Source organism: Camelina sativa, chromosome 5 (assembly GCF_000633955.1).
Source record: "Camelina sativa cultivar DH55 chromosome 5, Cs, whole genome shotgun sequence".
NCBI classification, from domain to species: Eukaryota; Viridiplantae; Streptophyta; class Magnoliopsida; order Brassicales; family Brassicaceae; genus Camelina; species Camelina sativa.
In genome coordinates, this window is record NC_025689.1 from 25840836 (window position 1) to 25859876 (window position 19041).

General features: G+C 32.6%; 1 protein-coding gene across 2 annotated transcripts in view; it reads right to left on the reverse strand.

Annotated features, from left to right (window-relative positions):
- LOC104787591 (probable S-adenosylmethionine-dependent methyltransferase At5g38100) overlaps positions 1 to 17303 on the reverse strand; it is a 25073-nt gene extending 7770 nt beyond the window's left edge. The window contains exons 1-3 of one of the 2 annotated variants that reach the window (XM_010513198.1): positions 17163 to 17303; positions 16416 to 17069; positions 15819 to 16322 (exon numbers count right to left, since the gene is read on the reverse strand). In XM_010513198.1, coding sequence (XP_010511500.1) covers positions 15990 to 16322; positions 16416 to 17069; positions 17163 to 17237 — 1062 coding nt within the window. In that variant the 5' untranslated portion in view covers positions 17238 to 17303 and the 3' untranslated portion in view covers positions 15819 to 15989. Of the gene's footprint in view, positions 1 to 15818; positions 16323 to 16415; positions 17070 to 17162 lie in introns of those variants that run through there. The other variant, XM_010513199.1, reaches the window with a different exon arrangement.

Genomic DNA, 19041 nt, shown 5'->3' on the forward strand with positions numbered 1-19041 from the left:
TTCGGTTTGATCTGTTTTTTTATTTGATCAAATTAAAACTTTAAAAAGTTTCAAAAAAAAATAATAATATTTAAAATTTCTAAAAGTTTAAATATTATAAATATTAAAACTTTTAAAAGTTCTTTGCTTTTAAAAGTTTTAAAATATTAAAATTTTTAAAATTTAAAAGTTTAAAATATTATAAATATTGAAACTTTTTAAACGGTTCAAATTTTATTTTTCGAAACCTTTTAAAAGTTTAAAATATTATAAATATTGACGAGGAAGAAGAAGAAAAAAAGTATAACGAAGAACCACAAGATAAAAGTAACGATGACAATTACCACAAAATTTGACAATGAAAATGACAAGAAAGAATATGAAGAAAAAGAAAACATTAAATAAAAAACACGAAGATATAGGTGGTAGCGATCAATTAAATATGAAAACGAGTTAAATTCATGATTATAAAATTGTTTCATTTTTCTGGTGGTCAAAGAAATGGTTTAGGATATATGAGCTCATCTGTTTGATTTACCTCACGTAAACGTCGAGTTAAATTCATGATTTTTTATTAGGTTTAATTTTATAACACAACTGATTTTTATATTTTAAAAAGTTATGTTTCTGAAATTTAATTTTTTTCTTTAATACTTATTTAAAATTTTTTTATATTTTTTTATATTTTTTTATAAAATATAATTTTCATTAAAATATATCAAATAAATCCATGCGTAGCGTGGATTCAAAACCTAGTAACACATAAAAAGAACATAGATGATTAGATGATTAGATGATAAGGATTTGGCAGAAAAAGGTCATGCGATAAAAGAAAACGAAAGAATGAGTACACGAAAACTTTTTTTTTTAGAAAACTAAGGATTAAACTTTTTTTTACTATTAATGAAAATTTGCTTACGTGAGAGTGGTTTAAATTTCTTTATAAAAAAAAAAGTGATTTAAATGTGCCTACAGTTTTACATAAAATATAATTAGACTCTAGGCGAACGTTTTTTACTTTTCTCAAGTAGGCACGGCTTGCAAAATATATGTATTCAAACCTGATACCAAGAGTGTTGGCTGTAACTCTCAGGACCATCTCCTCCAATCATGGTCCATTCTGGAGTAGTAGTCATGATGTATCTCTTTCTTCTTCTTCTCACTCTTCTTCTATTGTTTGATGGTTTGGTTTGTGCTGAGAGAAGTGATAATCCATGGACGTCTCTATTATGCCTATTTATAGTAATATTCCTTGTGAATATAATATTATTATATTCAACGTAAACTTTACGTGGCACTTGACAAAGAATTAACTCAGGTATTGTGACAAATGTCAATTTTAAATCATAAATAAAGTTTGTAAGATTAAGGATGGAATTTTGGTTACAACCCCATTTTTCTAAACCTCACTCTTTTTGCGGAATCAAATGCATGAACAAGGTCTGAAAATGTAATTATAGAATTTCTAGGCTATAGTCAGTCGAAATAGTGTCACGTTTTAAAAATTCGCTGAAGGAACAGTTACACTCATTTATTTTAGGGAATTAATCAGGTGGTTAAAGTGCGGATCACTTCATGATTATAGAAAAAATGTAATTCTAAAATTTTGCAAATAAAGAAACTACGTATAGGAATGTAGGAGTATATGTATGGTAAATAATGATTGAGATATAATGATTTATGTAAAAATAGTTATACAGTATGACCACTAAGATTTTTAAATAAAGTTTGCAAACTAAAGAATATAATATAGACTTTCAATGGTGGTGGATTTTGAAGTTGTTTTTGGTTTTAAATTTTCTAAAAATTTATTTTATAATCAAATAATAAAAAACCTATTTTGATAGTTTTTATCTATTAAAACAAATCTATAATCTATGTTACATATTGACTTTCAGTCTTTTAAAGTGACTTCATATTATTTCCTCCATTTCTAGTTTTTTTTTTAATTTTTAATTTTAAATTAAAAATCTAACACTAATCTGAAAAACTCAAAAACTTACGACCATTCATAGCCATAATTAGGTCTAACCATGTAATTCTAAAACTATACAAATAAGGAAACTATTTTTAGAAAATGACGTGATACACGAAGAGATTAGTCAAATGTGACCGGCGAGACGATAGCCGTCAGAGAAGAATTAGTCTAGACTGCTCGACATGAAATAAGTCACAAAGCCAATTTCATATATATATATATATATATATAATTAGTGTTAAATATTAGAGTATATGCACTAGATACCACAAAAATGAAAAGTATTTAACAAACTACCATAAGATCCACGGTCTATTATCTCTCCTTATATATAATTACTCTTATACCCATTACATATATTACATGTTATTTGTTTAAATATCATGTTATTTGTTTAAATATCATGTTATTTTTGTTTTTTGAACGAAATTATATGTCAGTTTGGGTTCACAAATGAAATAATTAGGGTTTAAATTTTATAATTAGAACGAAATTATATGTCAGTTTGGATTCACAAATGAGATTGTTAGAGTTTATATTTTACAATTAAAATAAAATTATATGTCGGTTTGGGTTCACAAATAAGATGGTTAGGGTTTAGATTTTACAATTAGAACGAAATTATATGTCGGTTTGGGTTCACAAATGAGATGGTTAGGGTTTAGATTTTACAATTAGAACGAAACTATATGTCGGTTTGGATTCACAAATTAGATGGTTAGGGTTTAGATTATACAATTAGAACGCAATTATATATTGGTTTGGGTTCACAAATGAGATGGTTAGGGTTTAGATTTTACAATTAAAACGAAATTATATGTCGGTTTGGGTTCACAAATAAGATGGTTAGGGTTTAGATTTTACAATTAGAACGAAATTATATGTCGGTTTGAATTCATAAATGAGATTAAAATAGAAATATTACATGCTATTTTAAAATTTTTATGTAAAATATAAATATTACATGCTATTTTAAAAAAATTAACCTAATCTTTCATTTTTTCTACATTACACTAAAATAAGAAAAGGGTGATTTTGTCTTTCTACTCCAAAAAAATGTGAGTTCCATGATATTTTACTATTAAAAAAAGTTGTTATGCTATTCTTTTAAATAACTTTTAGAATTGTGGTATTTATTTAATTAACCCTAAATATTAATGCAGGAAAAATAATTACTATATACGTTTGCTAAATAAAAAAAATTATTATATACGTTTGACTATAAATAAGCAACAAAAACTATTATATATTTGGTCTTTGACAAGTCAATTAATACTGTTTGGAGGTAAGTTGATGTTTTATTTTATCATGGACAACGACACTATTTTTGTTTATAGCTTTTAGTATCATATCGCTTTCTCATTTTGTTGTTATTTTCGTTCGTGTTCTTGTTTTTTTCTTTCTAAATTTGTTGGAATTTTTTCAGTTTAGTTTTTTCTTACTTAACACATTAAGTAAATACAATTTGACTTCATTCATTCATTCATTCTATGATTTGTATACGTACATATCTAATTGGTGCTAATGGTACGCCTGGTTAAATGTTAATTGAGGTCACGCCCGAATCTTAGGATTAGGAGAATAATACACAATGGAAGTATACGGTAAATGTTTTTAAAATTTTGGGGATAGAATGTTAACCCATTATTAATAATAATAATGTATTAATAATAAAATGTTAACCCATTATTAATAATAATAATGTATTTCAAATGATTAAATCAAAAAGAAATTATATTGCATGCATTTTTGACATACAGTGGCCCTATTTTTAAGAAATAAAAATAATATATACTGAACTGAAGTTATCAAACCACACTAACCTGAAATTTTTGATAAATCGATCACATTAAAAATAAAATTAAAAATAGGTTCGGTTAGGTAAGGACAACCGATCGGTTTACTGGATATATTGTAATTTTCTATAATTTTCAGTTTTTCAAAATTAAACCAAAATTTATCAATGAAAATGCTATAAATATAACGAAATATAGAAACATACCGAACTCATCAAAATATCAGAACTTAAGCAGAAGTGCAGAACAAAGCTAATTTAATTCTTTGAACAAAAAAAAAAAGCTAATTTAATATTGTTTCGGTTTCATTTCGAAACCCATAATTTTTATATGAATCAAACTAAAGTTCATTATTTTCAAACTAAACCAAATAAAATTTTGAATTCGGTTAATTTTAGTTAGTTTTCCTTAAATCGTACAAATATAATCTTCCAATTTCTGAACCGAACTAGATCAAAGTTACCGATTGCCCAGATGTAACACACTGATATACATAAAAAGAAAGTTTTACACAGATATGGACAAAAAAAAATCCTAAAAACAAAACAAATCAAATAAATTTAAGTTGTAGTTGGCATTTTCGTCTGACTTAAACATATCTTCCCTTCTTAATGGGTTTTAATCAATGAAATGTATTCTTCTTAAACATTATTTAGTTTGTAATGATCCAGTTCACGCTTAACTTATAGTTGACAAGAATCAGAAAATTAATTGTTACCAAAACATATTCAAAGATTTGAACACGAAAGGCAAAGTATAAAACAATGGTTTTGAATAATTCTATGCTGCGGTATATCAAAAGAGTAAAAATCAAGTAAGATTGATGAGTAATGAGAATCGTGTCAGCACGTTTATTTCATGATAAGGGAGAGGAACGAGCGGATCTACATGTAAAATAGGTGAGGCACGTATCTCGTATTACGTGGCGGATCTAAAATTTTTTTTTGAGTGGGGCACAAAATAGTTTATTTAAAATATAAAATTCAAAAAATCATCAAATTTTTACGAAATATTATTTATATTAATTTTAAATTTTATTATCATTAACTGCATCAGCTCAATAATAAACTTATGCGATCCTCGCTATGCTTAACAATATGGTTCTCCACTCAACCATATACAAGATCTTTGACTATCGTTTAAATGTTACTATTTGCTTTAATATCTTTTTGATGATAATTTACAATTAATGAAGCATTTCTTGTATAAATTATTTTAATTAAATAATATTTTACATTCAAATGAAAATAATAATAGTCTACATATATTAAATATATATAAAAAATTTTAGTTCCATAATTTCTCAGTTACAAATCACAGTAAACATGTAATTTATGTGTAAAATTATTATCTGAATTCAGAAAGATTTTAATTTTAGAATATGAAATAAATTACAAAATAGATAATATATGTTTACTAAGTTACTAATTTTACCAACATTCTAAAAATTCAAATGTAATCTTTACTATTAAAATGATATTTTTTTTTTTTTCAAGAGTTAATTAATAAAAGTAAAAGTTAAAGTACTCAATCCTAATAAATTTTTTTTAAAACATGTTGGAAAGACACAAGACGTGCCGACGTGGTAAACCAAAAAGAAAAGAAAAAATCAAACAAAAAATGAAAAAAGAAAAAGCAAGACATCGAACTTGAGGCATAAAGATTAGCATGTAGCACACTTTAGCCAAATGATCTAGGAGAATATAATTAATAATTGTGAATTAGAAAATTGTTTAAGTTAGTATGGGGCATGTGCCCCACTATATATCAACGTAGATCCGCCTCTGGTTGTTTCTTAAACTTTTTTCCTTTCTTTTTTTTTTTTGTTAAAGACTTTTTTCCTTTCTTCGAATGTTTCGTTATATTTTTTCATATTTTTTATGGGAAAATTACTAGTTTGACCTAATTTGAGCAGTTAATTGCTAGATTAGTTCCTAAAATTTGAGGGTCAGTTGGATTAGTTTCATACCGAAAATACCCTTTTTTGCTTTGTAAGGAAAAAAAAGAAGTCAATATTACCCTTGGTTAAAAATTCCTGCAATTTCGTTTTTTTTTTTTATAAAAGTCTGCCATACAAGTAATAGCAGATTAATTTGTAAGTGGCAGATTTATTATCGATGACACTTTTTTTTGGCAGACTTATTTTAGATGGCAGATTAATTTGCAGAGTTTGACGGCATATTTGTTTTCTATGGCAGATTTATTTGAAGTGTGTAACGACAGATTTTTTGTGAACAGCAGATTTTCTTAACGCGATAAACTTATTTATAAAGTCATGACAGATTTTCATTGTTTTAGTCAAATTTCTAGGAATTTTGTGGCAGATTTTTTATGATTGTTGTAACAGTTTTATTTTTCACTTAAAAAATCTGTCACATTGTGACAGATTTATAAACGTAAAAATAATTGCTAGTTTGACATCTAGTGGTGACAGATTTTTTTTTTAAGTTATGACTGATTTTTGGATTGAAGGAAAAATTTGTTGTTTGATAACAGATTTTCGAAAGTCTTTTTAAAATTGTTATATTGACCCACATGCACAATATACGTTATGGTAGATTTTCTTATGTTATGACAGTTTTTTTTTTCCTACTAAAAAATCTGCTGCTTGATAACAGATTTATTATATATGAATACAATGATAACATATTTGTTTTTTGTTGATATAGTGACAGCAGATTTGTTATCTATAATGACAAATCTATTATTTTGAGTTTGATAAATGATTTTTTATAACAGATTTTATTCAGGGTAATGATAGATTTATTAGTGCCTTTTGTGACAGATTTTTTTTTAAGTTAAGCGACAGACTTTTGTAGTAGTTGCCATATACGGCGAGAATCTAGGGTTTACCTTATTTTTTCTCTTTTGTATCGTGCCTCCCCTCCCCCTATATCGACTGAAATTGTTTTCTCTTTTGGGTTCATCTTATTTTTCCATAAATTCCTTCTTCCTTCTCTCCAATGTGGATTTAATCATGCTTTCTTTCCTTTTGGGATTTATAATCGACTTCTCTATTATTTTTTTGAATTAAATAATTGAGGATTGGTATATGAGGATTACATGCTGGATAACAAGGTATTTGATGTTGTCTTGAGTTAAATAATTGAGGGTCGAGTTTTGTTTTTATGTTTTTTGTATTATTAGATTTTATTTAGTATTTAATTTGATATTTTTTATTTCCTATTTCAGTTTTAGTTGGCCTTTTGGTAATTTAAACATAACATTGTGTCAATCTAGTTTTCCTCTAACGGAGGGTGTCAATCTAGCAATATTTTTTCAATTTTGTGTCAATCTGGTCTATTTTCACTTTTTTATTACTGAAAAAAATTTCTTGAGGTTAAATATGATTAGTGCCATATATTATTTTTATACGGTTCCGCCACTCATGAAACAATGGTTTACTGTAGATTGTAAGTGTAGATTGTAAATAGTGATCTGATTGGTTTTTACAGTAAAATATACGTTTGGTAAGAAAATAGAAAAAGAACTACAAAAAATGTTGTTTTGAATCATTTATTTTTTGTATTTGCATCAGATTTAAATGATGTAAATATAATTTATATCATTTGAAAAAATGATTTATTATTTGTTGATGCAAATATTTTACATCGGTTTATTTCAATCCGATGTTAATATTAAATCGGATATAGCAAATGATTTTAAATTATTGTCAGTTTTATAAATGATTTTAAAATTTGGTACCAATTATGAATAACTGATGGGGCATTCTAAAAAATGCCCCTTTTTCCATATCTCTTTTTAAAAATACCCTTTCATGTTGACCATTTTTAAAACTACCCCTCTTTATATACAAAATGACCAAATTACCCTTTTTGAGTGACAGCAAGAATGTACAGTCATCAAAATCGAAAATATTTTCCCGCCAAAAAAATTTCCCGCCAAAATTTTTTTTCCCACCAAAATCGAAAAATTTTCCCAAAAAAATTATTTTTTCCCGCCAAAAAAAAAATTTTCCTGCCAAAATCGAAAAATTTTCCCGCCAAAAATATTGAAATTTATACCTTTTAAAAACCTTGTAAATGCTTTTAAAAAACTTTTAAAAGCGTTTACAAGGTTTTTAAAAGGTTTTTAAACACATTGTAAACGCTTTTAAAAACCTTGTAAATGCTTTTAAAAAGCTTGTAAATGCTTTAAAAGGTTTTTAAACACCTTGTAAACGCTTTTAAAAACTTTTTAAAAGCATTTAAAAGGTGTTTAAAAACCTTTTAAAAATTTTATAAAAACTTTTACAAGGTTTTTAAAAACATTGTAAAAGGGTTTAGAAGGTGTTTAAAAACCTTTTAAAAATCCTTTTAAAAACCATTTGAAAACCTTTTAAAAACCTTTTAAAAACCTTTTAAAACCTTTTAAAAACCTTTTAAAAATCTTGTAAAAGCGTTTACAAGTTGTTTAAAAAACCTTTTAAAACTCTTTAAAAAATCTTGTAAAAGCCTTTACAAGGTGTTTATAAGGCTTTTATAAGGTAGAAACCTTATAAAACCTTTTAAAAACCTTGTAAATTTTTTTTGGCGGGAAAAATTTTGGCGGGAAAATTTTTTTTTTCGAAATTTTTTATCAAAAGTTTTTTGACAAAAAAATTTTTGGCGGGAAAATTTTTTTGAAAAATTTTTGGCGGGAAAATATGTCGGAAATTTTTTGGCGGGAAAATTTTGTTTTTCTTTTTATTGAATAAAATAATTTTCATCTAAGGGTAAAATGGTCATTAAAAATTAAAAGAGGGCATAAATAAAAATGGCCAGAAAAGAGGGTATTTTTGAAAAGGGGTATATCAAAAGGGGCATTTTTAACAAATTCTCATAACTGATACTAATAAAAGATTTTTTTTTGTTTTAATAATAATAACAGATTGGTTAATTTTAAATATTTTTGAAATTATTTTAATATGCAGAAATTGTTTTGGATATCTATTAAAATCTTTTTGAATCTGTACTAATATCTTTTATTAAAATTGTTATTTATAAAATAAATAAAAAAATAAATACAATACATTTATTTAATATAGATTCAACCATCGAATTACAAAAGAAAAAAAAAATATGAATTCAGATCATAGATTCAACGTTGAATTACAGAAGAAGAAAAAGAACTGATATGAACTAAGATCATAAATTGATAACTGAGCTTCGTTTTCTTCTTTTTTAAGTGTTATATGTATGTTGATAAGTGTTATATGAAACACATATTGCTTTTGTTCTCTGCTTTTTTTTCCTTTGTCTTCATGTCATTGTTGTTTAATCTTCAGATTTTCTGAATATATAACCAAAAATATCATAGGAGAAATTAGAATTCTATATTTGATAATAAAAAAACTTGATACAACATTGGGAGCAGAAAAGAAGATTATCTTCAAATGTTGTAAATGCATAGTTGTCTTGTTATTGACATTCAAAAAAGAATTTCTACAAAAGTTGTTGCTTGATCACTCTTAATTATTTTAATTATTTTTTGTTTCTTTTCGTTTATATAGATGAAAAAACACTTTCACCCTTAAATAATTATAAAGATTTTTTTTAAGTAGTTACAAAGATTGTGACTAGTGTGGAAACAGAATTTCAGTTTTTTTTAAAACAACTTTAATACAAATATTTATGAAAAAACCAAGAAAAAGCGAGAAATTAAAAAAAAAAAAAACAGGTTACGATATCCAAACAGATCTGTTTTCTTTTATTTTTATAATTATTATTTATGGACAATATTTGTGATAATATTGATTAATTGTTTTAAAAATATTTGTGATAATATCTTCCCACTCTGTATATTTTCGACTTTGTGTTTGTAATTATTAATTTATGGAAAGATTTGTGATATACTGATTAATTTTAAAAAGGAATAAAATAATTTTTGCAGGTTTGTAAGGTGGAGAATGTAATTATTATATTTTCTTAAATAAAATAAAATAAACATAATTTATACTACTTAAAATATTATTTCGTATCTTTGAAATATATTATAATAGAAATTTATAAAACTGTATTTGGGAAATAGCAATAAAATTTTGATTTTTGATTTTTTTTTTGGTGTGAAACAGGGGAGAATCTCCCCATTTATTAAAAATGAAAAAGAAAAAACTACAACCGGACCATTCTTGGCCGTGAGTGACAAACAATGTCCTCATGCAAACAGGCCCTCATATCATCCGGGCAAACATCCAAAGCGTAAAAACCAAGAGGAAGAGAAAAAGCATAGTGAGCTAACTCATCCGCAAGATGGTTAGCCTCCCTATACACGTGACAAATACGGACTAACCAGTCCCTAGTCAAAAAGCCATAGCACAAGCGTACTAGGAAAGACAGAGGATGAGAATCACTTATCCCTGTCGTAAGAAACCCTACCACCATAGTCGAATCCACCTCGAGCTCCACACGCGTCGCCCTCCTCTCCCATGCCATAACCAACCCGTAATAAACTCCCCAGAGCTCCGCGAGAGGAGCCGAACACACTCCTATATTCAGAGCAAAACCAGAAATCCAGTTACCCTCCCCATCTCTCAACACTCCTCCTGCTGCAGCTCTCCCCGGATTTCCCTGCGAGGCTCCATCCGTGTTAAGCTTTAACCAGCTCTCACGCGGTGGCAACCATACTATCTGACGTTCCTCTCTATGTACTGCAACTCGCATGCCTTCCTCAACCAAATGTGCTTTATAGTACTCGGCTGCCAAGTCTTTAAGGAAGCGTACCCGGTCACGAAACTTACCCATGCCACCAAAAATATCACCACACCTCCATTTCCAACCCCACCAGACCGCCCCCGCAAACAGAGTCGCCCACGAGTGACCATTACTTTCCGTAACCTCCTTTAAGTTGGCATATAACCATTCCAACAGCGAAGCTGTAAAGAAGGCATTAAGCTTTCGTTGTGGAACTAGCCGCTGCCAAACTCCAGCCATTGCGGGACAATCCCGCAACACATGTAATAGTGTCTCCTCCCCACTATGACAGATAGGACAGAGGTTGGTATCGCTCAAATGCCGCCTGAATCTTTCCACATTTGTCTTGTGGATTCAGATATTTTGTTTACCACTGCGTAAGCAGAGCTCACTGTATAGCGACCATCTGGCATCTCACCCCACGATAATCTATCTGAGGCACCTGTAACCATATCAAGAACCACATATCTTAGCTGGAGTTGAGTAAAATCTGATAAAAGAGGTGCTAGATAGCTGAAGAGCCACCCCATCCCATCCCTCCAGACATCACGAACTCGCACATCATTGTAAGAAGGCGGTAACACACCATTCGCAACCTCCCGCAATGGTGCATTGAGTAACCATTTATCTGACCAGAACCTAACATCCTTCCCATCACCAACCATCCAGCGTAGACATGGTATTACTGCGTCACTAAGACCCTTACACACACTCCGCCAAGATTGGAGACCATGCAACTTTAGGACTCAGCCATGAACCATCATGTAGATCCCCCACTTTATATTTCGCTCTTAACACCTTTGCCCAGAGACCACTTGTGTCATGTAACAATCTCCAGCCTATTTTACCAAGTAGCGCTATGTTCATCTCCCGCGACTTCCGTATACCCAGCCCACCCTCACGCTTTGGTTTACAAACCCTTTCCCACGATATTAAGTGGATTTTCCTCTTCTCCATTGTGCTTCCTCATAAGAACTCCCTTGAGATCTTATCTAACATATCCAGAGTGGACTTTGGCATACAAATAGTACTCATAGAATGAATTGGGATAGAGGACAGGACCGCCTTCGTCAGTGTCAGACGACCAGCAAAACTGAGAAAACGACTCTTCCAGCCAGCCAAACGCGAGTTAACCTTCTCAATAACCTCCCTAAAGGTTTCTTTGTTGATTCTCTTATGCAAAACCGGCATCCCAAGATATTTGCCAAGATCCTTGGTTGATTTTATGCCACTCTCCAAACTAATATGTTCCTCTAAATCGCGGCTCACATTATTCGAGAAAAAGATTTTGGACTTCTCCAAGCTCACTTTTTGACCCGAGGCAAGACAGAACTTCTCCAAAACCCTTCTAATCACCCTCACTTGTGCTACAGAGGCTTCAGCAAACAGGATCAGATCATCCGCAAAACAAATATGTGACAACTTTGGACCTCCTCTCGATAAATTAATCGGTTTCCAGTCCTTCGAATCAACTGCTAACTCAATAAGATGACACAACCTCTCCAAACACAAGACAAAGAGATAAGGCGACAATGGATCACCTTGACGCAACCCCCTTGATGGTTTAAAGGGTTCTGTCTTTTCCCCATTCCACAATATCGTCATGGTTGGATCCTCAACACATTGCATAATCCATCGACACCAATGTTCTGAGAAACCCGCAACTCTCAGAGTCTCCTCCAAAAAATCCCACCTAAGATGATCATAGGCTTTCTCAAGGTCTAGCTTCAGTAGCATCCACCCCTTTCTCCCTTTCTTACACCTCATTGAATGCACCGCTTCTTGAACCACCACTATGTTGTCTGTACTTAGCCTACCGGGGATAAAGCTAGCTTGAGCAGGGCCAATAAGTTTAGGCATTACCTTCTTCATTCTGTTCACCATTGTCTTTGTAATTGTCTTGAACAACACATTACACAAGCTGATGGGGCGAAACTGTGACATCCCTTCCGGTTTCATTACCTTCGGGATCAAGACAACCAAAGCATCATTCGTCTCCTCCGGTAAAAGCCCGTGATCAAAAAACTCCAACACAAAACGGATAACCGATGAACCCACTACATCCCAATCCTGCTGATAGAAACCAGGATGAAAGCCATCCGGGCCATGCTCCTAATCGAGCTCACCACTTCCTCAGCAGAGAAAGCTTTATTCAAGTCTGTAAGCTCCATCTGCGACAGCCTCACAAAACATGTCTGCAACAAGCTCTCGGAATTCATATCAATCCCCTCGAGAGAGTACAACCTTTTATAGAAAGCTATCACCATGTTCTCCAACTCCTGTGCATCATCGACCCAACTGCCTTCCTCATTCTTCAACATTTCTATACGATTCCATCGTCTGCGTATAATCGTAGAGGTATGAAAGTTTTTGGTGTTCCTCTCTCCCAGGGTTATCCACTTCTCCCTAGACTTCTGGAACCAGAGGGTCTCCTCCTGCTCTAAGACCAAATCCAACTCCTTGATCAAGTCCTCCTCCTTCTGCAGCAAGACATCAGACTGATAAACCTCCAATTGATCTTGGACGACCTTAATATCATTAGTCAAGCTCTCCTTACGCTTGAGGATATCCCCAAACACTTCACGGTTCCACCGCTTGAGTATATCCTGCAACCGCTGCAAAGCAATCGGTGTTGCCACTTCCCTATCCCAGGATGTTGCAAGCAACTCTTTATATCCTGGATGATTCAACCAAGCTGCTTCAAACCGAAAGGGTCTCCGCTTCGGATTACCTCTTATCGTTGGACTCAACTGCACATATAATGGAGCGTGATCCGACGCTAAGAAAGGAAGGTGGGTGACCACCGCTTCTTGCCATCTCAGACGCATTTGTGCACAACATAAAATCCGATCAAGGCGTTTAGCAATATACGTATTAGCCACCCGCCCTCAACGCCAAGTAAAGTTGTTCCCCTTGAAGCCCATGTCAATCAGAGAGTTGTGGCTTATCCATTCTCCAAATACAAGGGAATCCTGCGATAGAAGCCCATTACCTCCTGATCTCTCATCCAAACGAATTATGGTGTTAAAGTCACCACCAATCAACAGCGGCTCACCAATGCCCTGTATCACCTGACTTAACTTCTCCCAAAGCCCGCTTCGACGAGTCGGAGTAGGCGCTGCATATACCACCACTACATGAAAGGGATCCACCCCATCATCAATCCTCACATGAATAAACTGAATATCCGACTCGATTACAGCTACCACACCTATATGAGCCTTCCACAGTAGCCAGATTCCCCCACTCTGACCCACAGCATCCACTCGAAAGCTATTGTCAAAGCCCAAACCCCGACAAATAATCTCTGCTCAATCTCCTCCGGCATGAGTCTCAAACAGAGCTAAGAAATCCATCGGAAACCGCTTCAACATGTATCTAATTGATCTCCGGAAATTGGGTTTGTTAGCCCCTCGGCAATTCCAAAAAATGCAATCTATCATCACTCGTAGTATATACCCTAGAACCACCGGGGAACACCATCAGACTCTCGGGAGAACCACCTCACCATCTGGTGGCTTGTCCTGATCGACTGTCACTTGCTGTTCTACCACCTCCATAGGCGGAGACTGAGTCTGATTAACAGGATCCCGCTCACCTGGTGGGTGATCTTCCTCCATCAACTCACCCGCTCCATCTTTCCGAAAGCAACCGCCAGGTCTACCCATTGTACTCGTCTCTAGTCGCAACCGCTTCCCCGAGATCGATAACGCAACCTCACTCTCAGTCTCCCGTATAACTGGGCCAAAAACAAGGCCTCTGGTGGGCCTATTTTTCGTCTGCTTTGATTTTGAACCAGTAAGAGACATCCCTTTACCCATACCAGACTTCTTATCTGATGGGCCTCCTTTGCCTCTGCCATTTACTTTCTCTGTGAAGCCCAATAACGACCCTCCAATTGCTTGTGGCTCACGATTGCCCAATCCACTTACTGTCCTTATATTTCGATTTTCCTTATCTCCCTCCCCAGAAATCGCGATATCCTGTATCTCCGAAGATACCATTTCGATCTCCAAGTTACCAAAATTATTTGCCACCGGGATACTCGCTGTAATATTCTGAACTGGTATTTCTTTAAGTTGTCTTTCCTTATTCGGACTAGATCCACCGGCGGCGAACACGACAGGATTGGACCCCTTCGCCGAGTTACGCCTCTGTCTCCGCACTGTAGTAAAACCATCATCCCCTTCCTTAGGATCAACAGTTTCCCCAGTTACCGCAGCCACCGGTCTCACGACACTCTCTGCGTGCTTCTCCACTCTTCTCCCCATATTTTCACTCGGACAGGCATGGACTAAGTGACCGTATAAACCACACAACAAACAAATGTTAGGTAGGCCTTCATAAGAGACGTAGTAACGCTCTCTGTTAATCATAATAGTCCCTTTCAAAGGTCGTTTTAAATCAACTTCAACGCAAATCCGAGCAAACCTAGCCCTCTCATAGTTCAAAGTTGTCACATCCACTCTAAGGGGACTCCCGAGCCCTCGAGCCACCCTCATCAGGATCGACGGATGATAAAAATTAACCGGGATGTTTGACAAATGAACCCACACTGGTGTCGTCTCGATTTCATCCCGTAAAGGATCGAAATCCGGTGACCATGCCTTTGTCAATAGATAACTCCCAAAAGCCTTCCATGGTCCCCCAGTAAAGACTGACAAATACTCTTCCTCCAGATTGAAGCGGATCATAAAGAACTGTCTCGGTAAATCCATCACGTACATCCCACCCTTTGGTTTCCACATCTCTCTTAGCTTACGGGTTAGCGCCGCGATGGAAATATTCCTCCCGAGCACCTTCACAATCATACATTGCTTCCACATATGTAAATTAATATTGACTTGCATCAATTATATGCAACCGATATCAATAAAATTTTGAAATACATGTATTTATTTAACTGAAATCGAATATGTATGAATTAGCATCATTTTATTATTGATATCAGTTTTGTATCATTTATTTAATTGATATTTAATTTTTATCATTATATGAAGTGATGTAATTTTTTTCTATTAAGTATTTTTAAATTGATGCAAATTAAAATAAAATTATGTCACTTTTATTGAACCGATGTCAAATTACATCAATTATAACAACAAATGCTAAAATACATAATTATGCATCATTTATTAATAAATCATTCAAATTGATATCATTTAGTTTTGTGATACTACTTAAGTGATGCAATCAACCATCTTTTTTGTAATGAAGTGTGCCCTCAATTTTTCACACGAAAAATGTGCTGAAATGTCTAGTCAAAGTTGGAAATCTTTTATTCTACGCAGAGGATAGGAAACTATAGATTAAAATGTGAAATCTTGAATTCAAACTTTGTATTGGCCAAACTAAAATGAACATATGGAACAACGCTATAGGAGTATCTTATAATAATAAGCGAAAAGTGAAGTTTTATTGATTTATAAGATAGGGGATAATACAAAGACGCAAAGAGAAAACATCAAGAAAAAAAAGATGACAAAGCACCATGATATCGAGGAAACAAGATGAAGTAACAATGGAGTAAAACGCATTAATACATTAATATACTTGGATCATAGATCAGTTCTTGCGAAGCACGATGAGGTACTGCATTCCAGGTTTGCAATTCTGGAGACGAGACATCTGTTCGCGCGCCTTGACCTCGACAAGCTCAAAAGCTTTCCTCATGATCTCGGTCCCAAAATGTGCGGTAATGAACGCTCCATAAAAGGCTTTGAAGGAGATGGCCAATATCTTGGGGTCTAACGGAAACTCATTTTCAGAGTGAATGATATCCTCAAAAGCCTCGATTGTGAACTTCCCATTCTCCTCAATTATTTGCCTTATCTCGCCTTGTTCCGCAAAGTAAATTGAGGTTCTGAAAGTGTCCACCTTTTCTTGGTCGGTCACACCCTTTTTTAAACCAAAAAAAAAAGAAGAAGATAAAGTAGTTAAGTACTTTTGTAATTGTAGGTAATACTTTGAAGATAAAACTATGTTATCTACCTGTTTAGCAAGATCACTAAGAGATTCTCCGATAAAATCCATTACTGTTCCTTTAGGTGTCTCGGACATCTTAACTCCGTCTCTTAGACACGAACCTAAAAGCAACATCAAACCCCCAGGAACGAGCTCTTCAGCTCTAACATCCAATAGTTTCTTGGTGTCGATAGAGTATTGGTCAAGATACGCTTTCTTGACAGCTTGGTTAAACCCGGTGCACTGCATGTCTTTGTTCCATAAGGGAGAGTCACGGTCCATGATCCCTTTGGGAATCTTGGAGGTGAAATGGAAGGCGTAACTCATGACTCCGATGTGGAAACTCTCCTTAGGGAGAACACGGTCGAAGAAGGAACCAGGAACTCCGGCGCTATAGTATCTTCTCCCTGGAGGAAGTGTCTTGAAGAGAGTGTTGAAATCGTTGAGGGTAAAGTCATTGAACAAGACTTGGAACTCGATGTTATCCACCGGGCTTTGTCCGGTTTCTCTTTGGTACTTTTCTTCTACCGCATCTATTATATTCTGGACTGCCACAAAAGTGTTAGGTCCACTCGCACAACCAAAGTCTGCTACATTGAATCGATTCGATATCAAATCGAGGCTGAGGTTGGCTGAGATCGCCTCGGTCATCTTGTCCTTTGCCGCTTCCAACAACGCTCTCTGTATATGGAGGAGACGGTTAAATACATACATCTTATGAGTTAGGAATACAGAACCTAGCTAACAAAGGAATGCAAAATATATGTATTAAACCTGATACGAAGACTGTTGGTTGTAACTCTCAGGACCATATCCTCCAATCATGATCCAATCTGGTGTGGTAGTCATAGTGTCTCTCTTCTTTTTTCTTCTCACTCTTCTTCTCTTGTTTGCTGCTTTGGTTTGTGATGAGAGTAGTGATAATTCATGGACGTCTTTATGCCTATTTATAGTAATATTTCTTGTGAGTATAATATTATTATATTCAACGTAAACTTTACGTGGAACTTGACAAATTTGTAACTCACTAGTATTGTGACATATGTTAAAAATCACTTACATTTTGACATTGTAAAATAGTTGTTGGACCGCTAAAATTTTAAATTATAAATAAAGTTTGCAAATTGAACAATAGATTAAAGAATGGAATTTTGGTTAAAACCCCATTTTCCTAAACCTCACTATTCCTGCCTAAAGGAAATGCTTGAATAAGGTCTGAAAATATAAGTTTAGATTTTCTAGGCCACAGTCAGTCTAAATAATCTCACGCTTAACGATTACACTCATGTCTTTTAGGAGAATTAATCGTGTGGTTAAAATGCAGATCACCTCTTGATTATATGACTTTTGTAAAATAGTTCGTATAATATTAGGAAAGAAATTCGTATAACTATATAGGCTTTAAAATGGTAGTAAATTTTAAATTTGTTTACAGTTTTAGATTATTTAAATTTATTTTTTAAAAATACCACTAAGATTTTAAGATAAAGTTTGCTTTAAATGGTTGTGAATTTTGAATTTGTTTTTGGTTTTAGATTGTTTAAAAAAATTATTGTATGATCAAACGATAAAATTTCTTTATAGTTTTGTCAATTTAAGAAGAAAAAAAGAACAAAAATCTGTGTTACATTAAATAACTTTTCATCTTTTAAAGACTAAAATCTGTGTTACATTAATTAACTAAAGTGACTTGATATTTTTTCTTCCATTATTCATTTTAAATATTAAAATGAAAAATCTAAAATTAATCTGTAAAAACCTAGAAAATTACGACCATTCATAGCTATAATTAGGTCTAATTATGTAACTCTGAAACTATACAGAAAAGGAAACTATTTTTAGAAAATGACGTGATAAACGAGATCAAAGAGATTAGTCAAATGTGACCAGCGGGACCATAGCCGTCGAAGAAGATTTTAGTCACATAGCCCATACATATATTATTATATGTGTTAAATGCAACAAAAAATATTATCTTCTTTGGTCTTTGACAAGTCGAGAAATAGTGTTAAATGGACAACGACACTATCCCTTTCATTTCCAACTTTGAAAATGGCCTTTAATTTCTGTTGTTATTTTCGTTGGTTGCATTTTTCAGTTATGTTTTTTCTTACTTAACATTTCAAAGAAATACAGTTTGACTTTCTTTGTATATGTACATATCTGATTGGTGCTAACTGTGTGGTTAAATAGTTAATTGACGAGGAAATTAAAAATATTACTTTTCCAATATCATTTTTAAAAGATACTACTAAAAATTATATATTTATTCAAATATAAGTGTAAACTTATAAAACCATACACAAAAAAATCTTTAAATGTATGTAAAATTATATATATACTTTATAAAAATATTTTAAAACCTTTAAAAATCTTTTAAAACCATATAAAACTTTATAAATATTTGGATGGAGTCTCCAAGTAATATTTTATTATCCATGAATACCTTTTAAACTTTATCAAATTTTCATATCTGATAAAGAATATTTTTAAAAATAGATAAATGAAAATGACATATTTGAAAAGAAACACATCAAAAAATATATTTTCAAACATTCTCTTAATAGAACTCACATCCGAGTCTTAGGATTAGGACAATGGAAGTACGGTATATGGTTTTAAAATTTGGTGATAGTCTGATAGAATATTAACC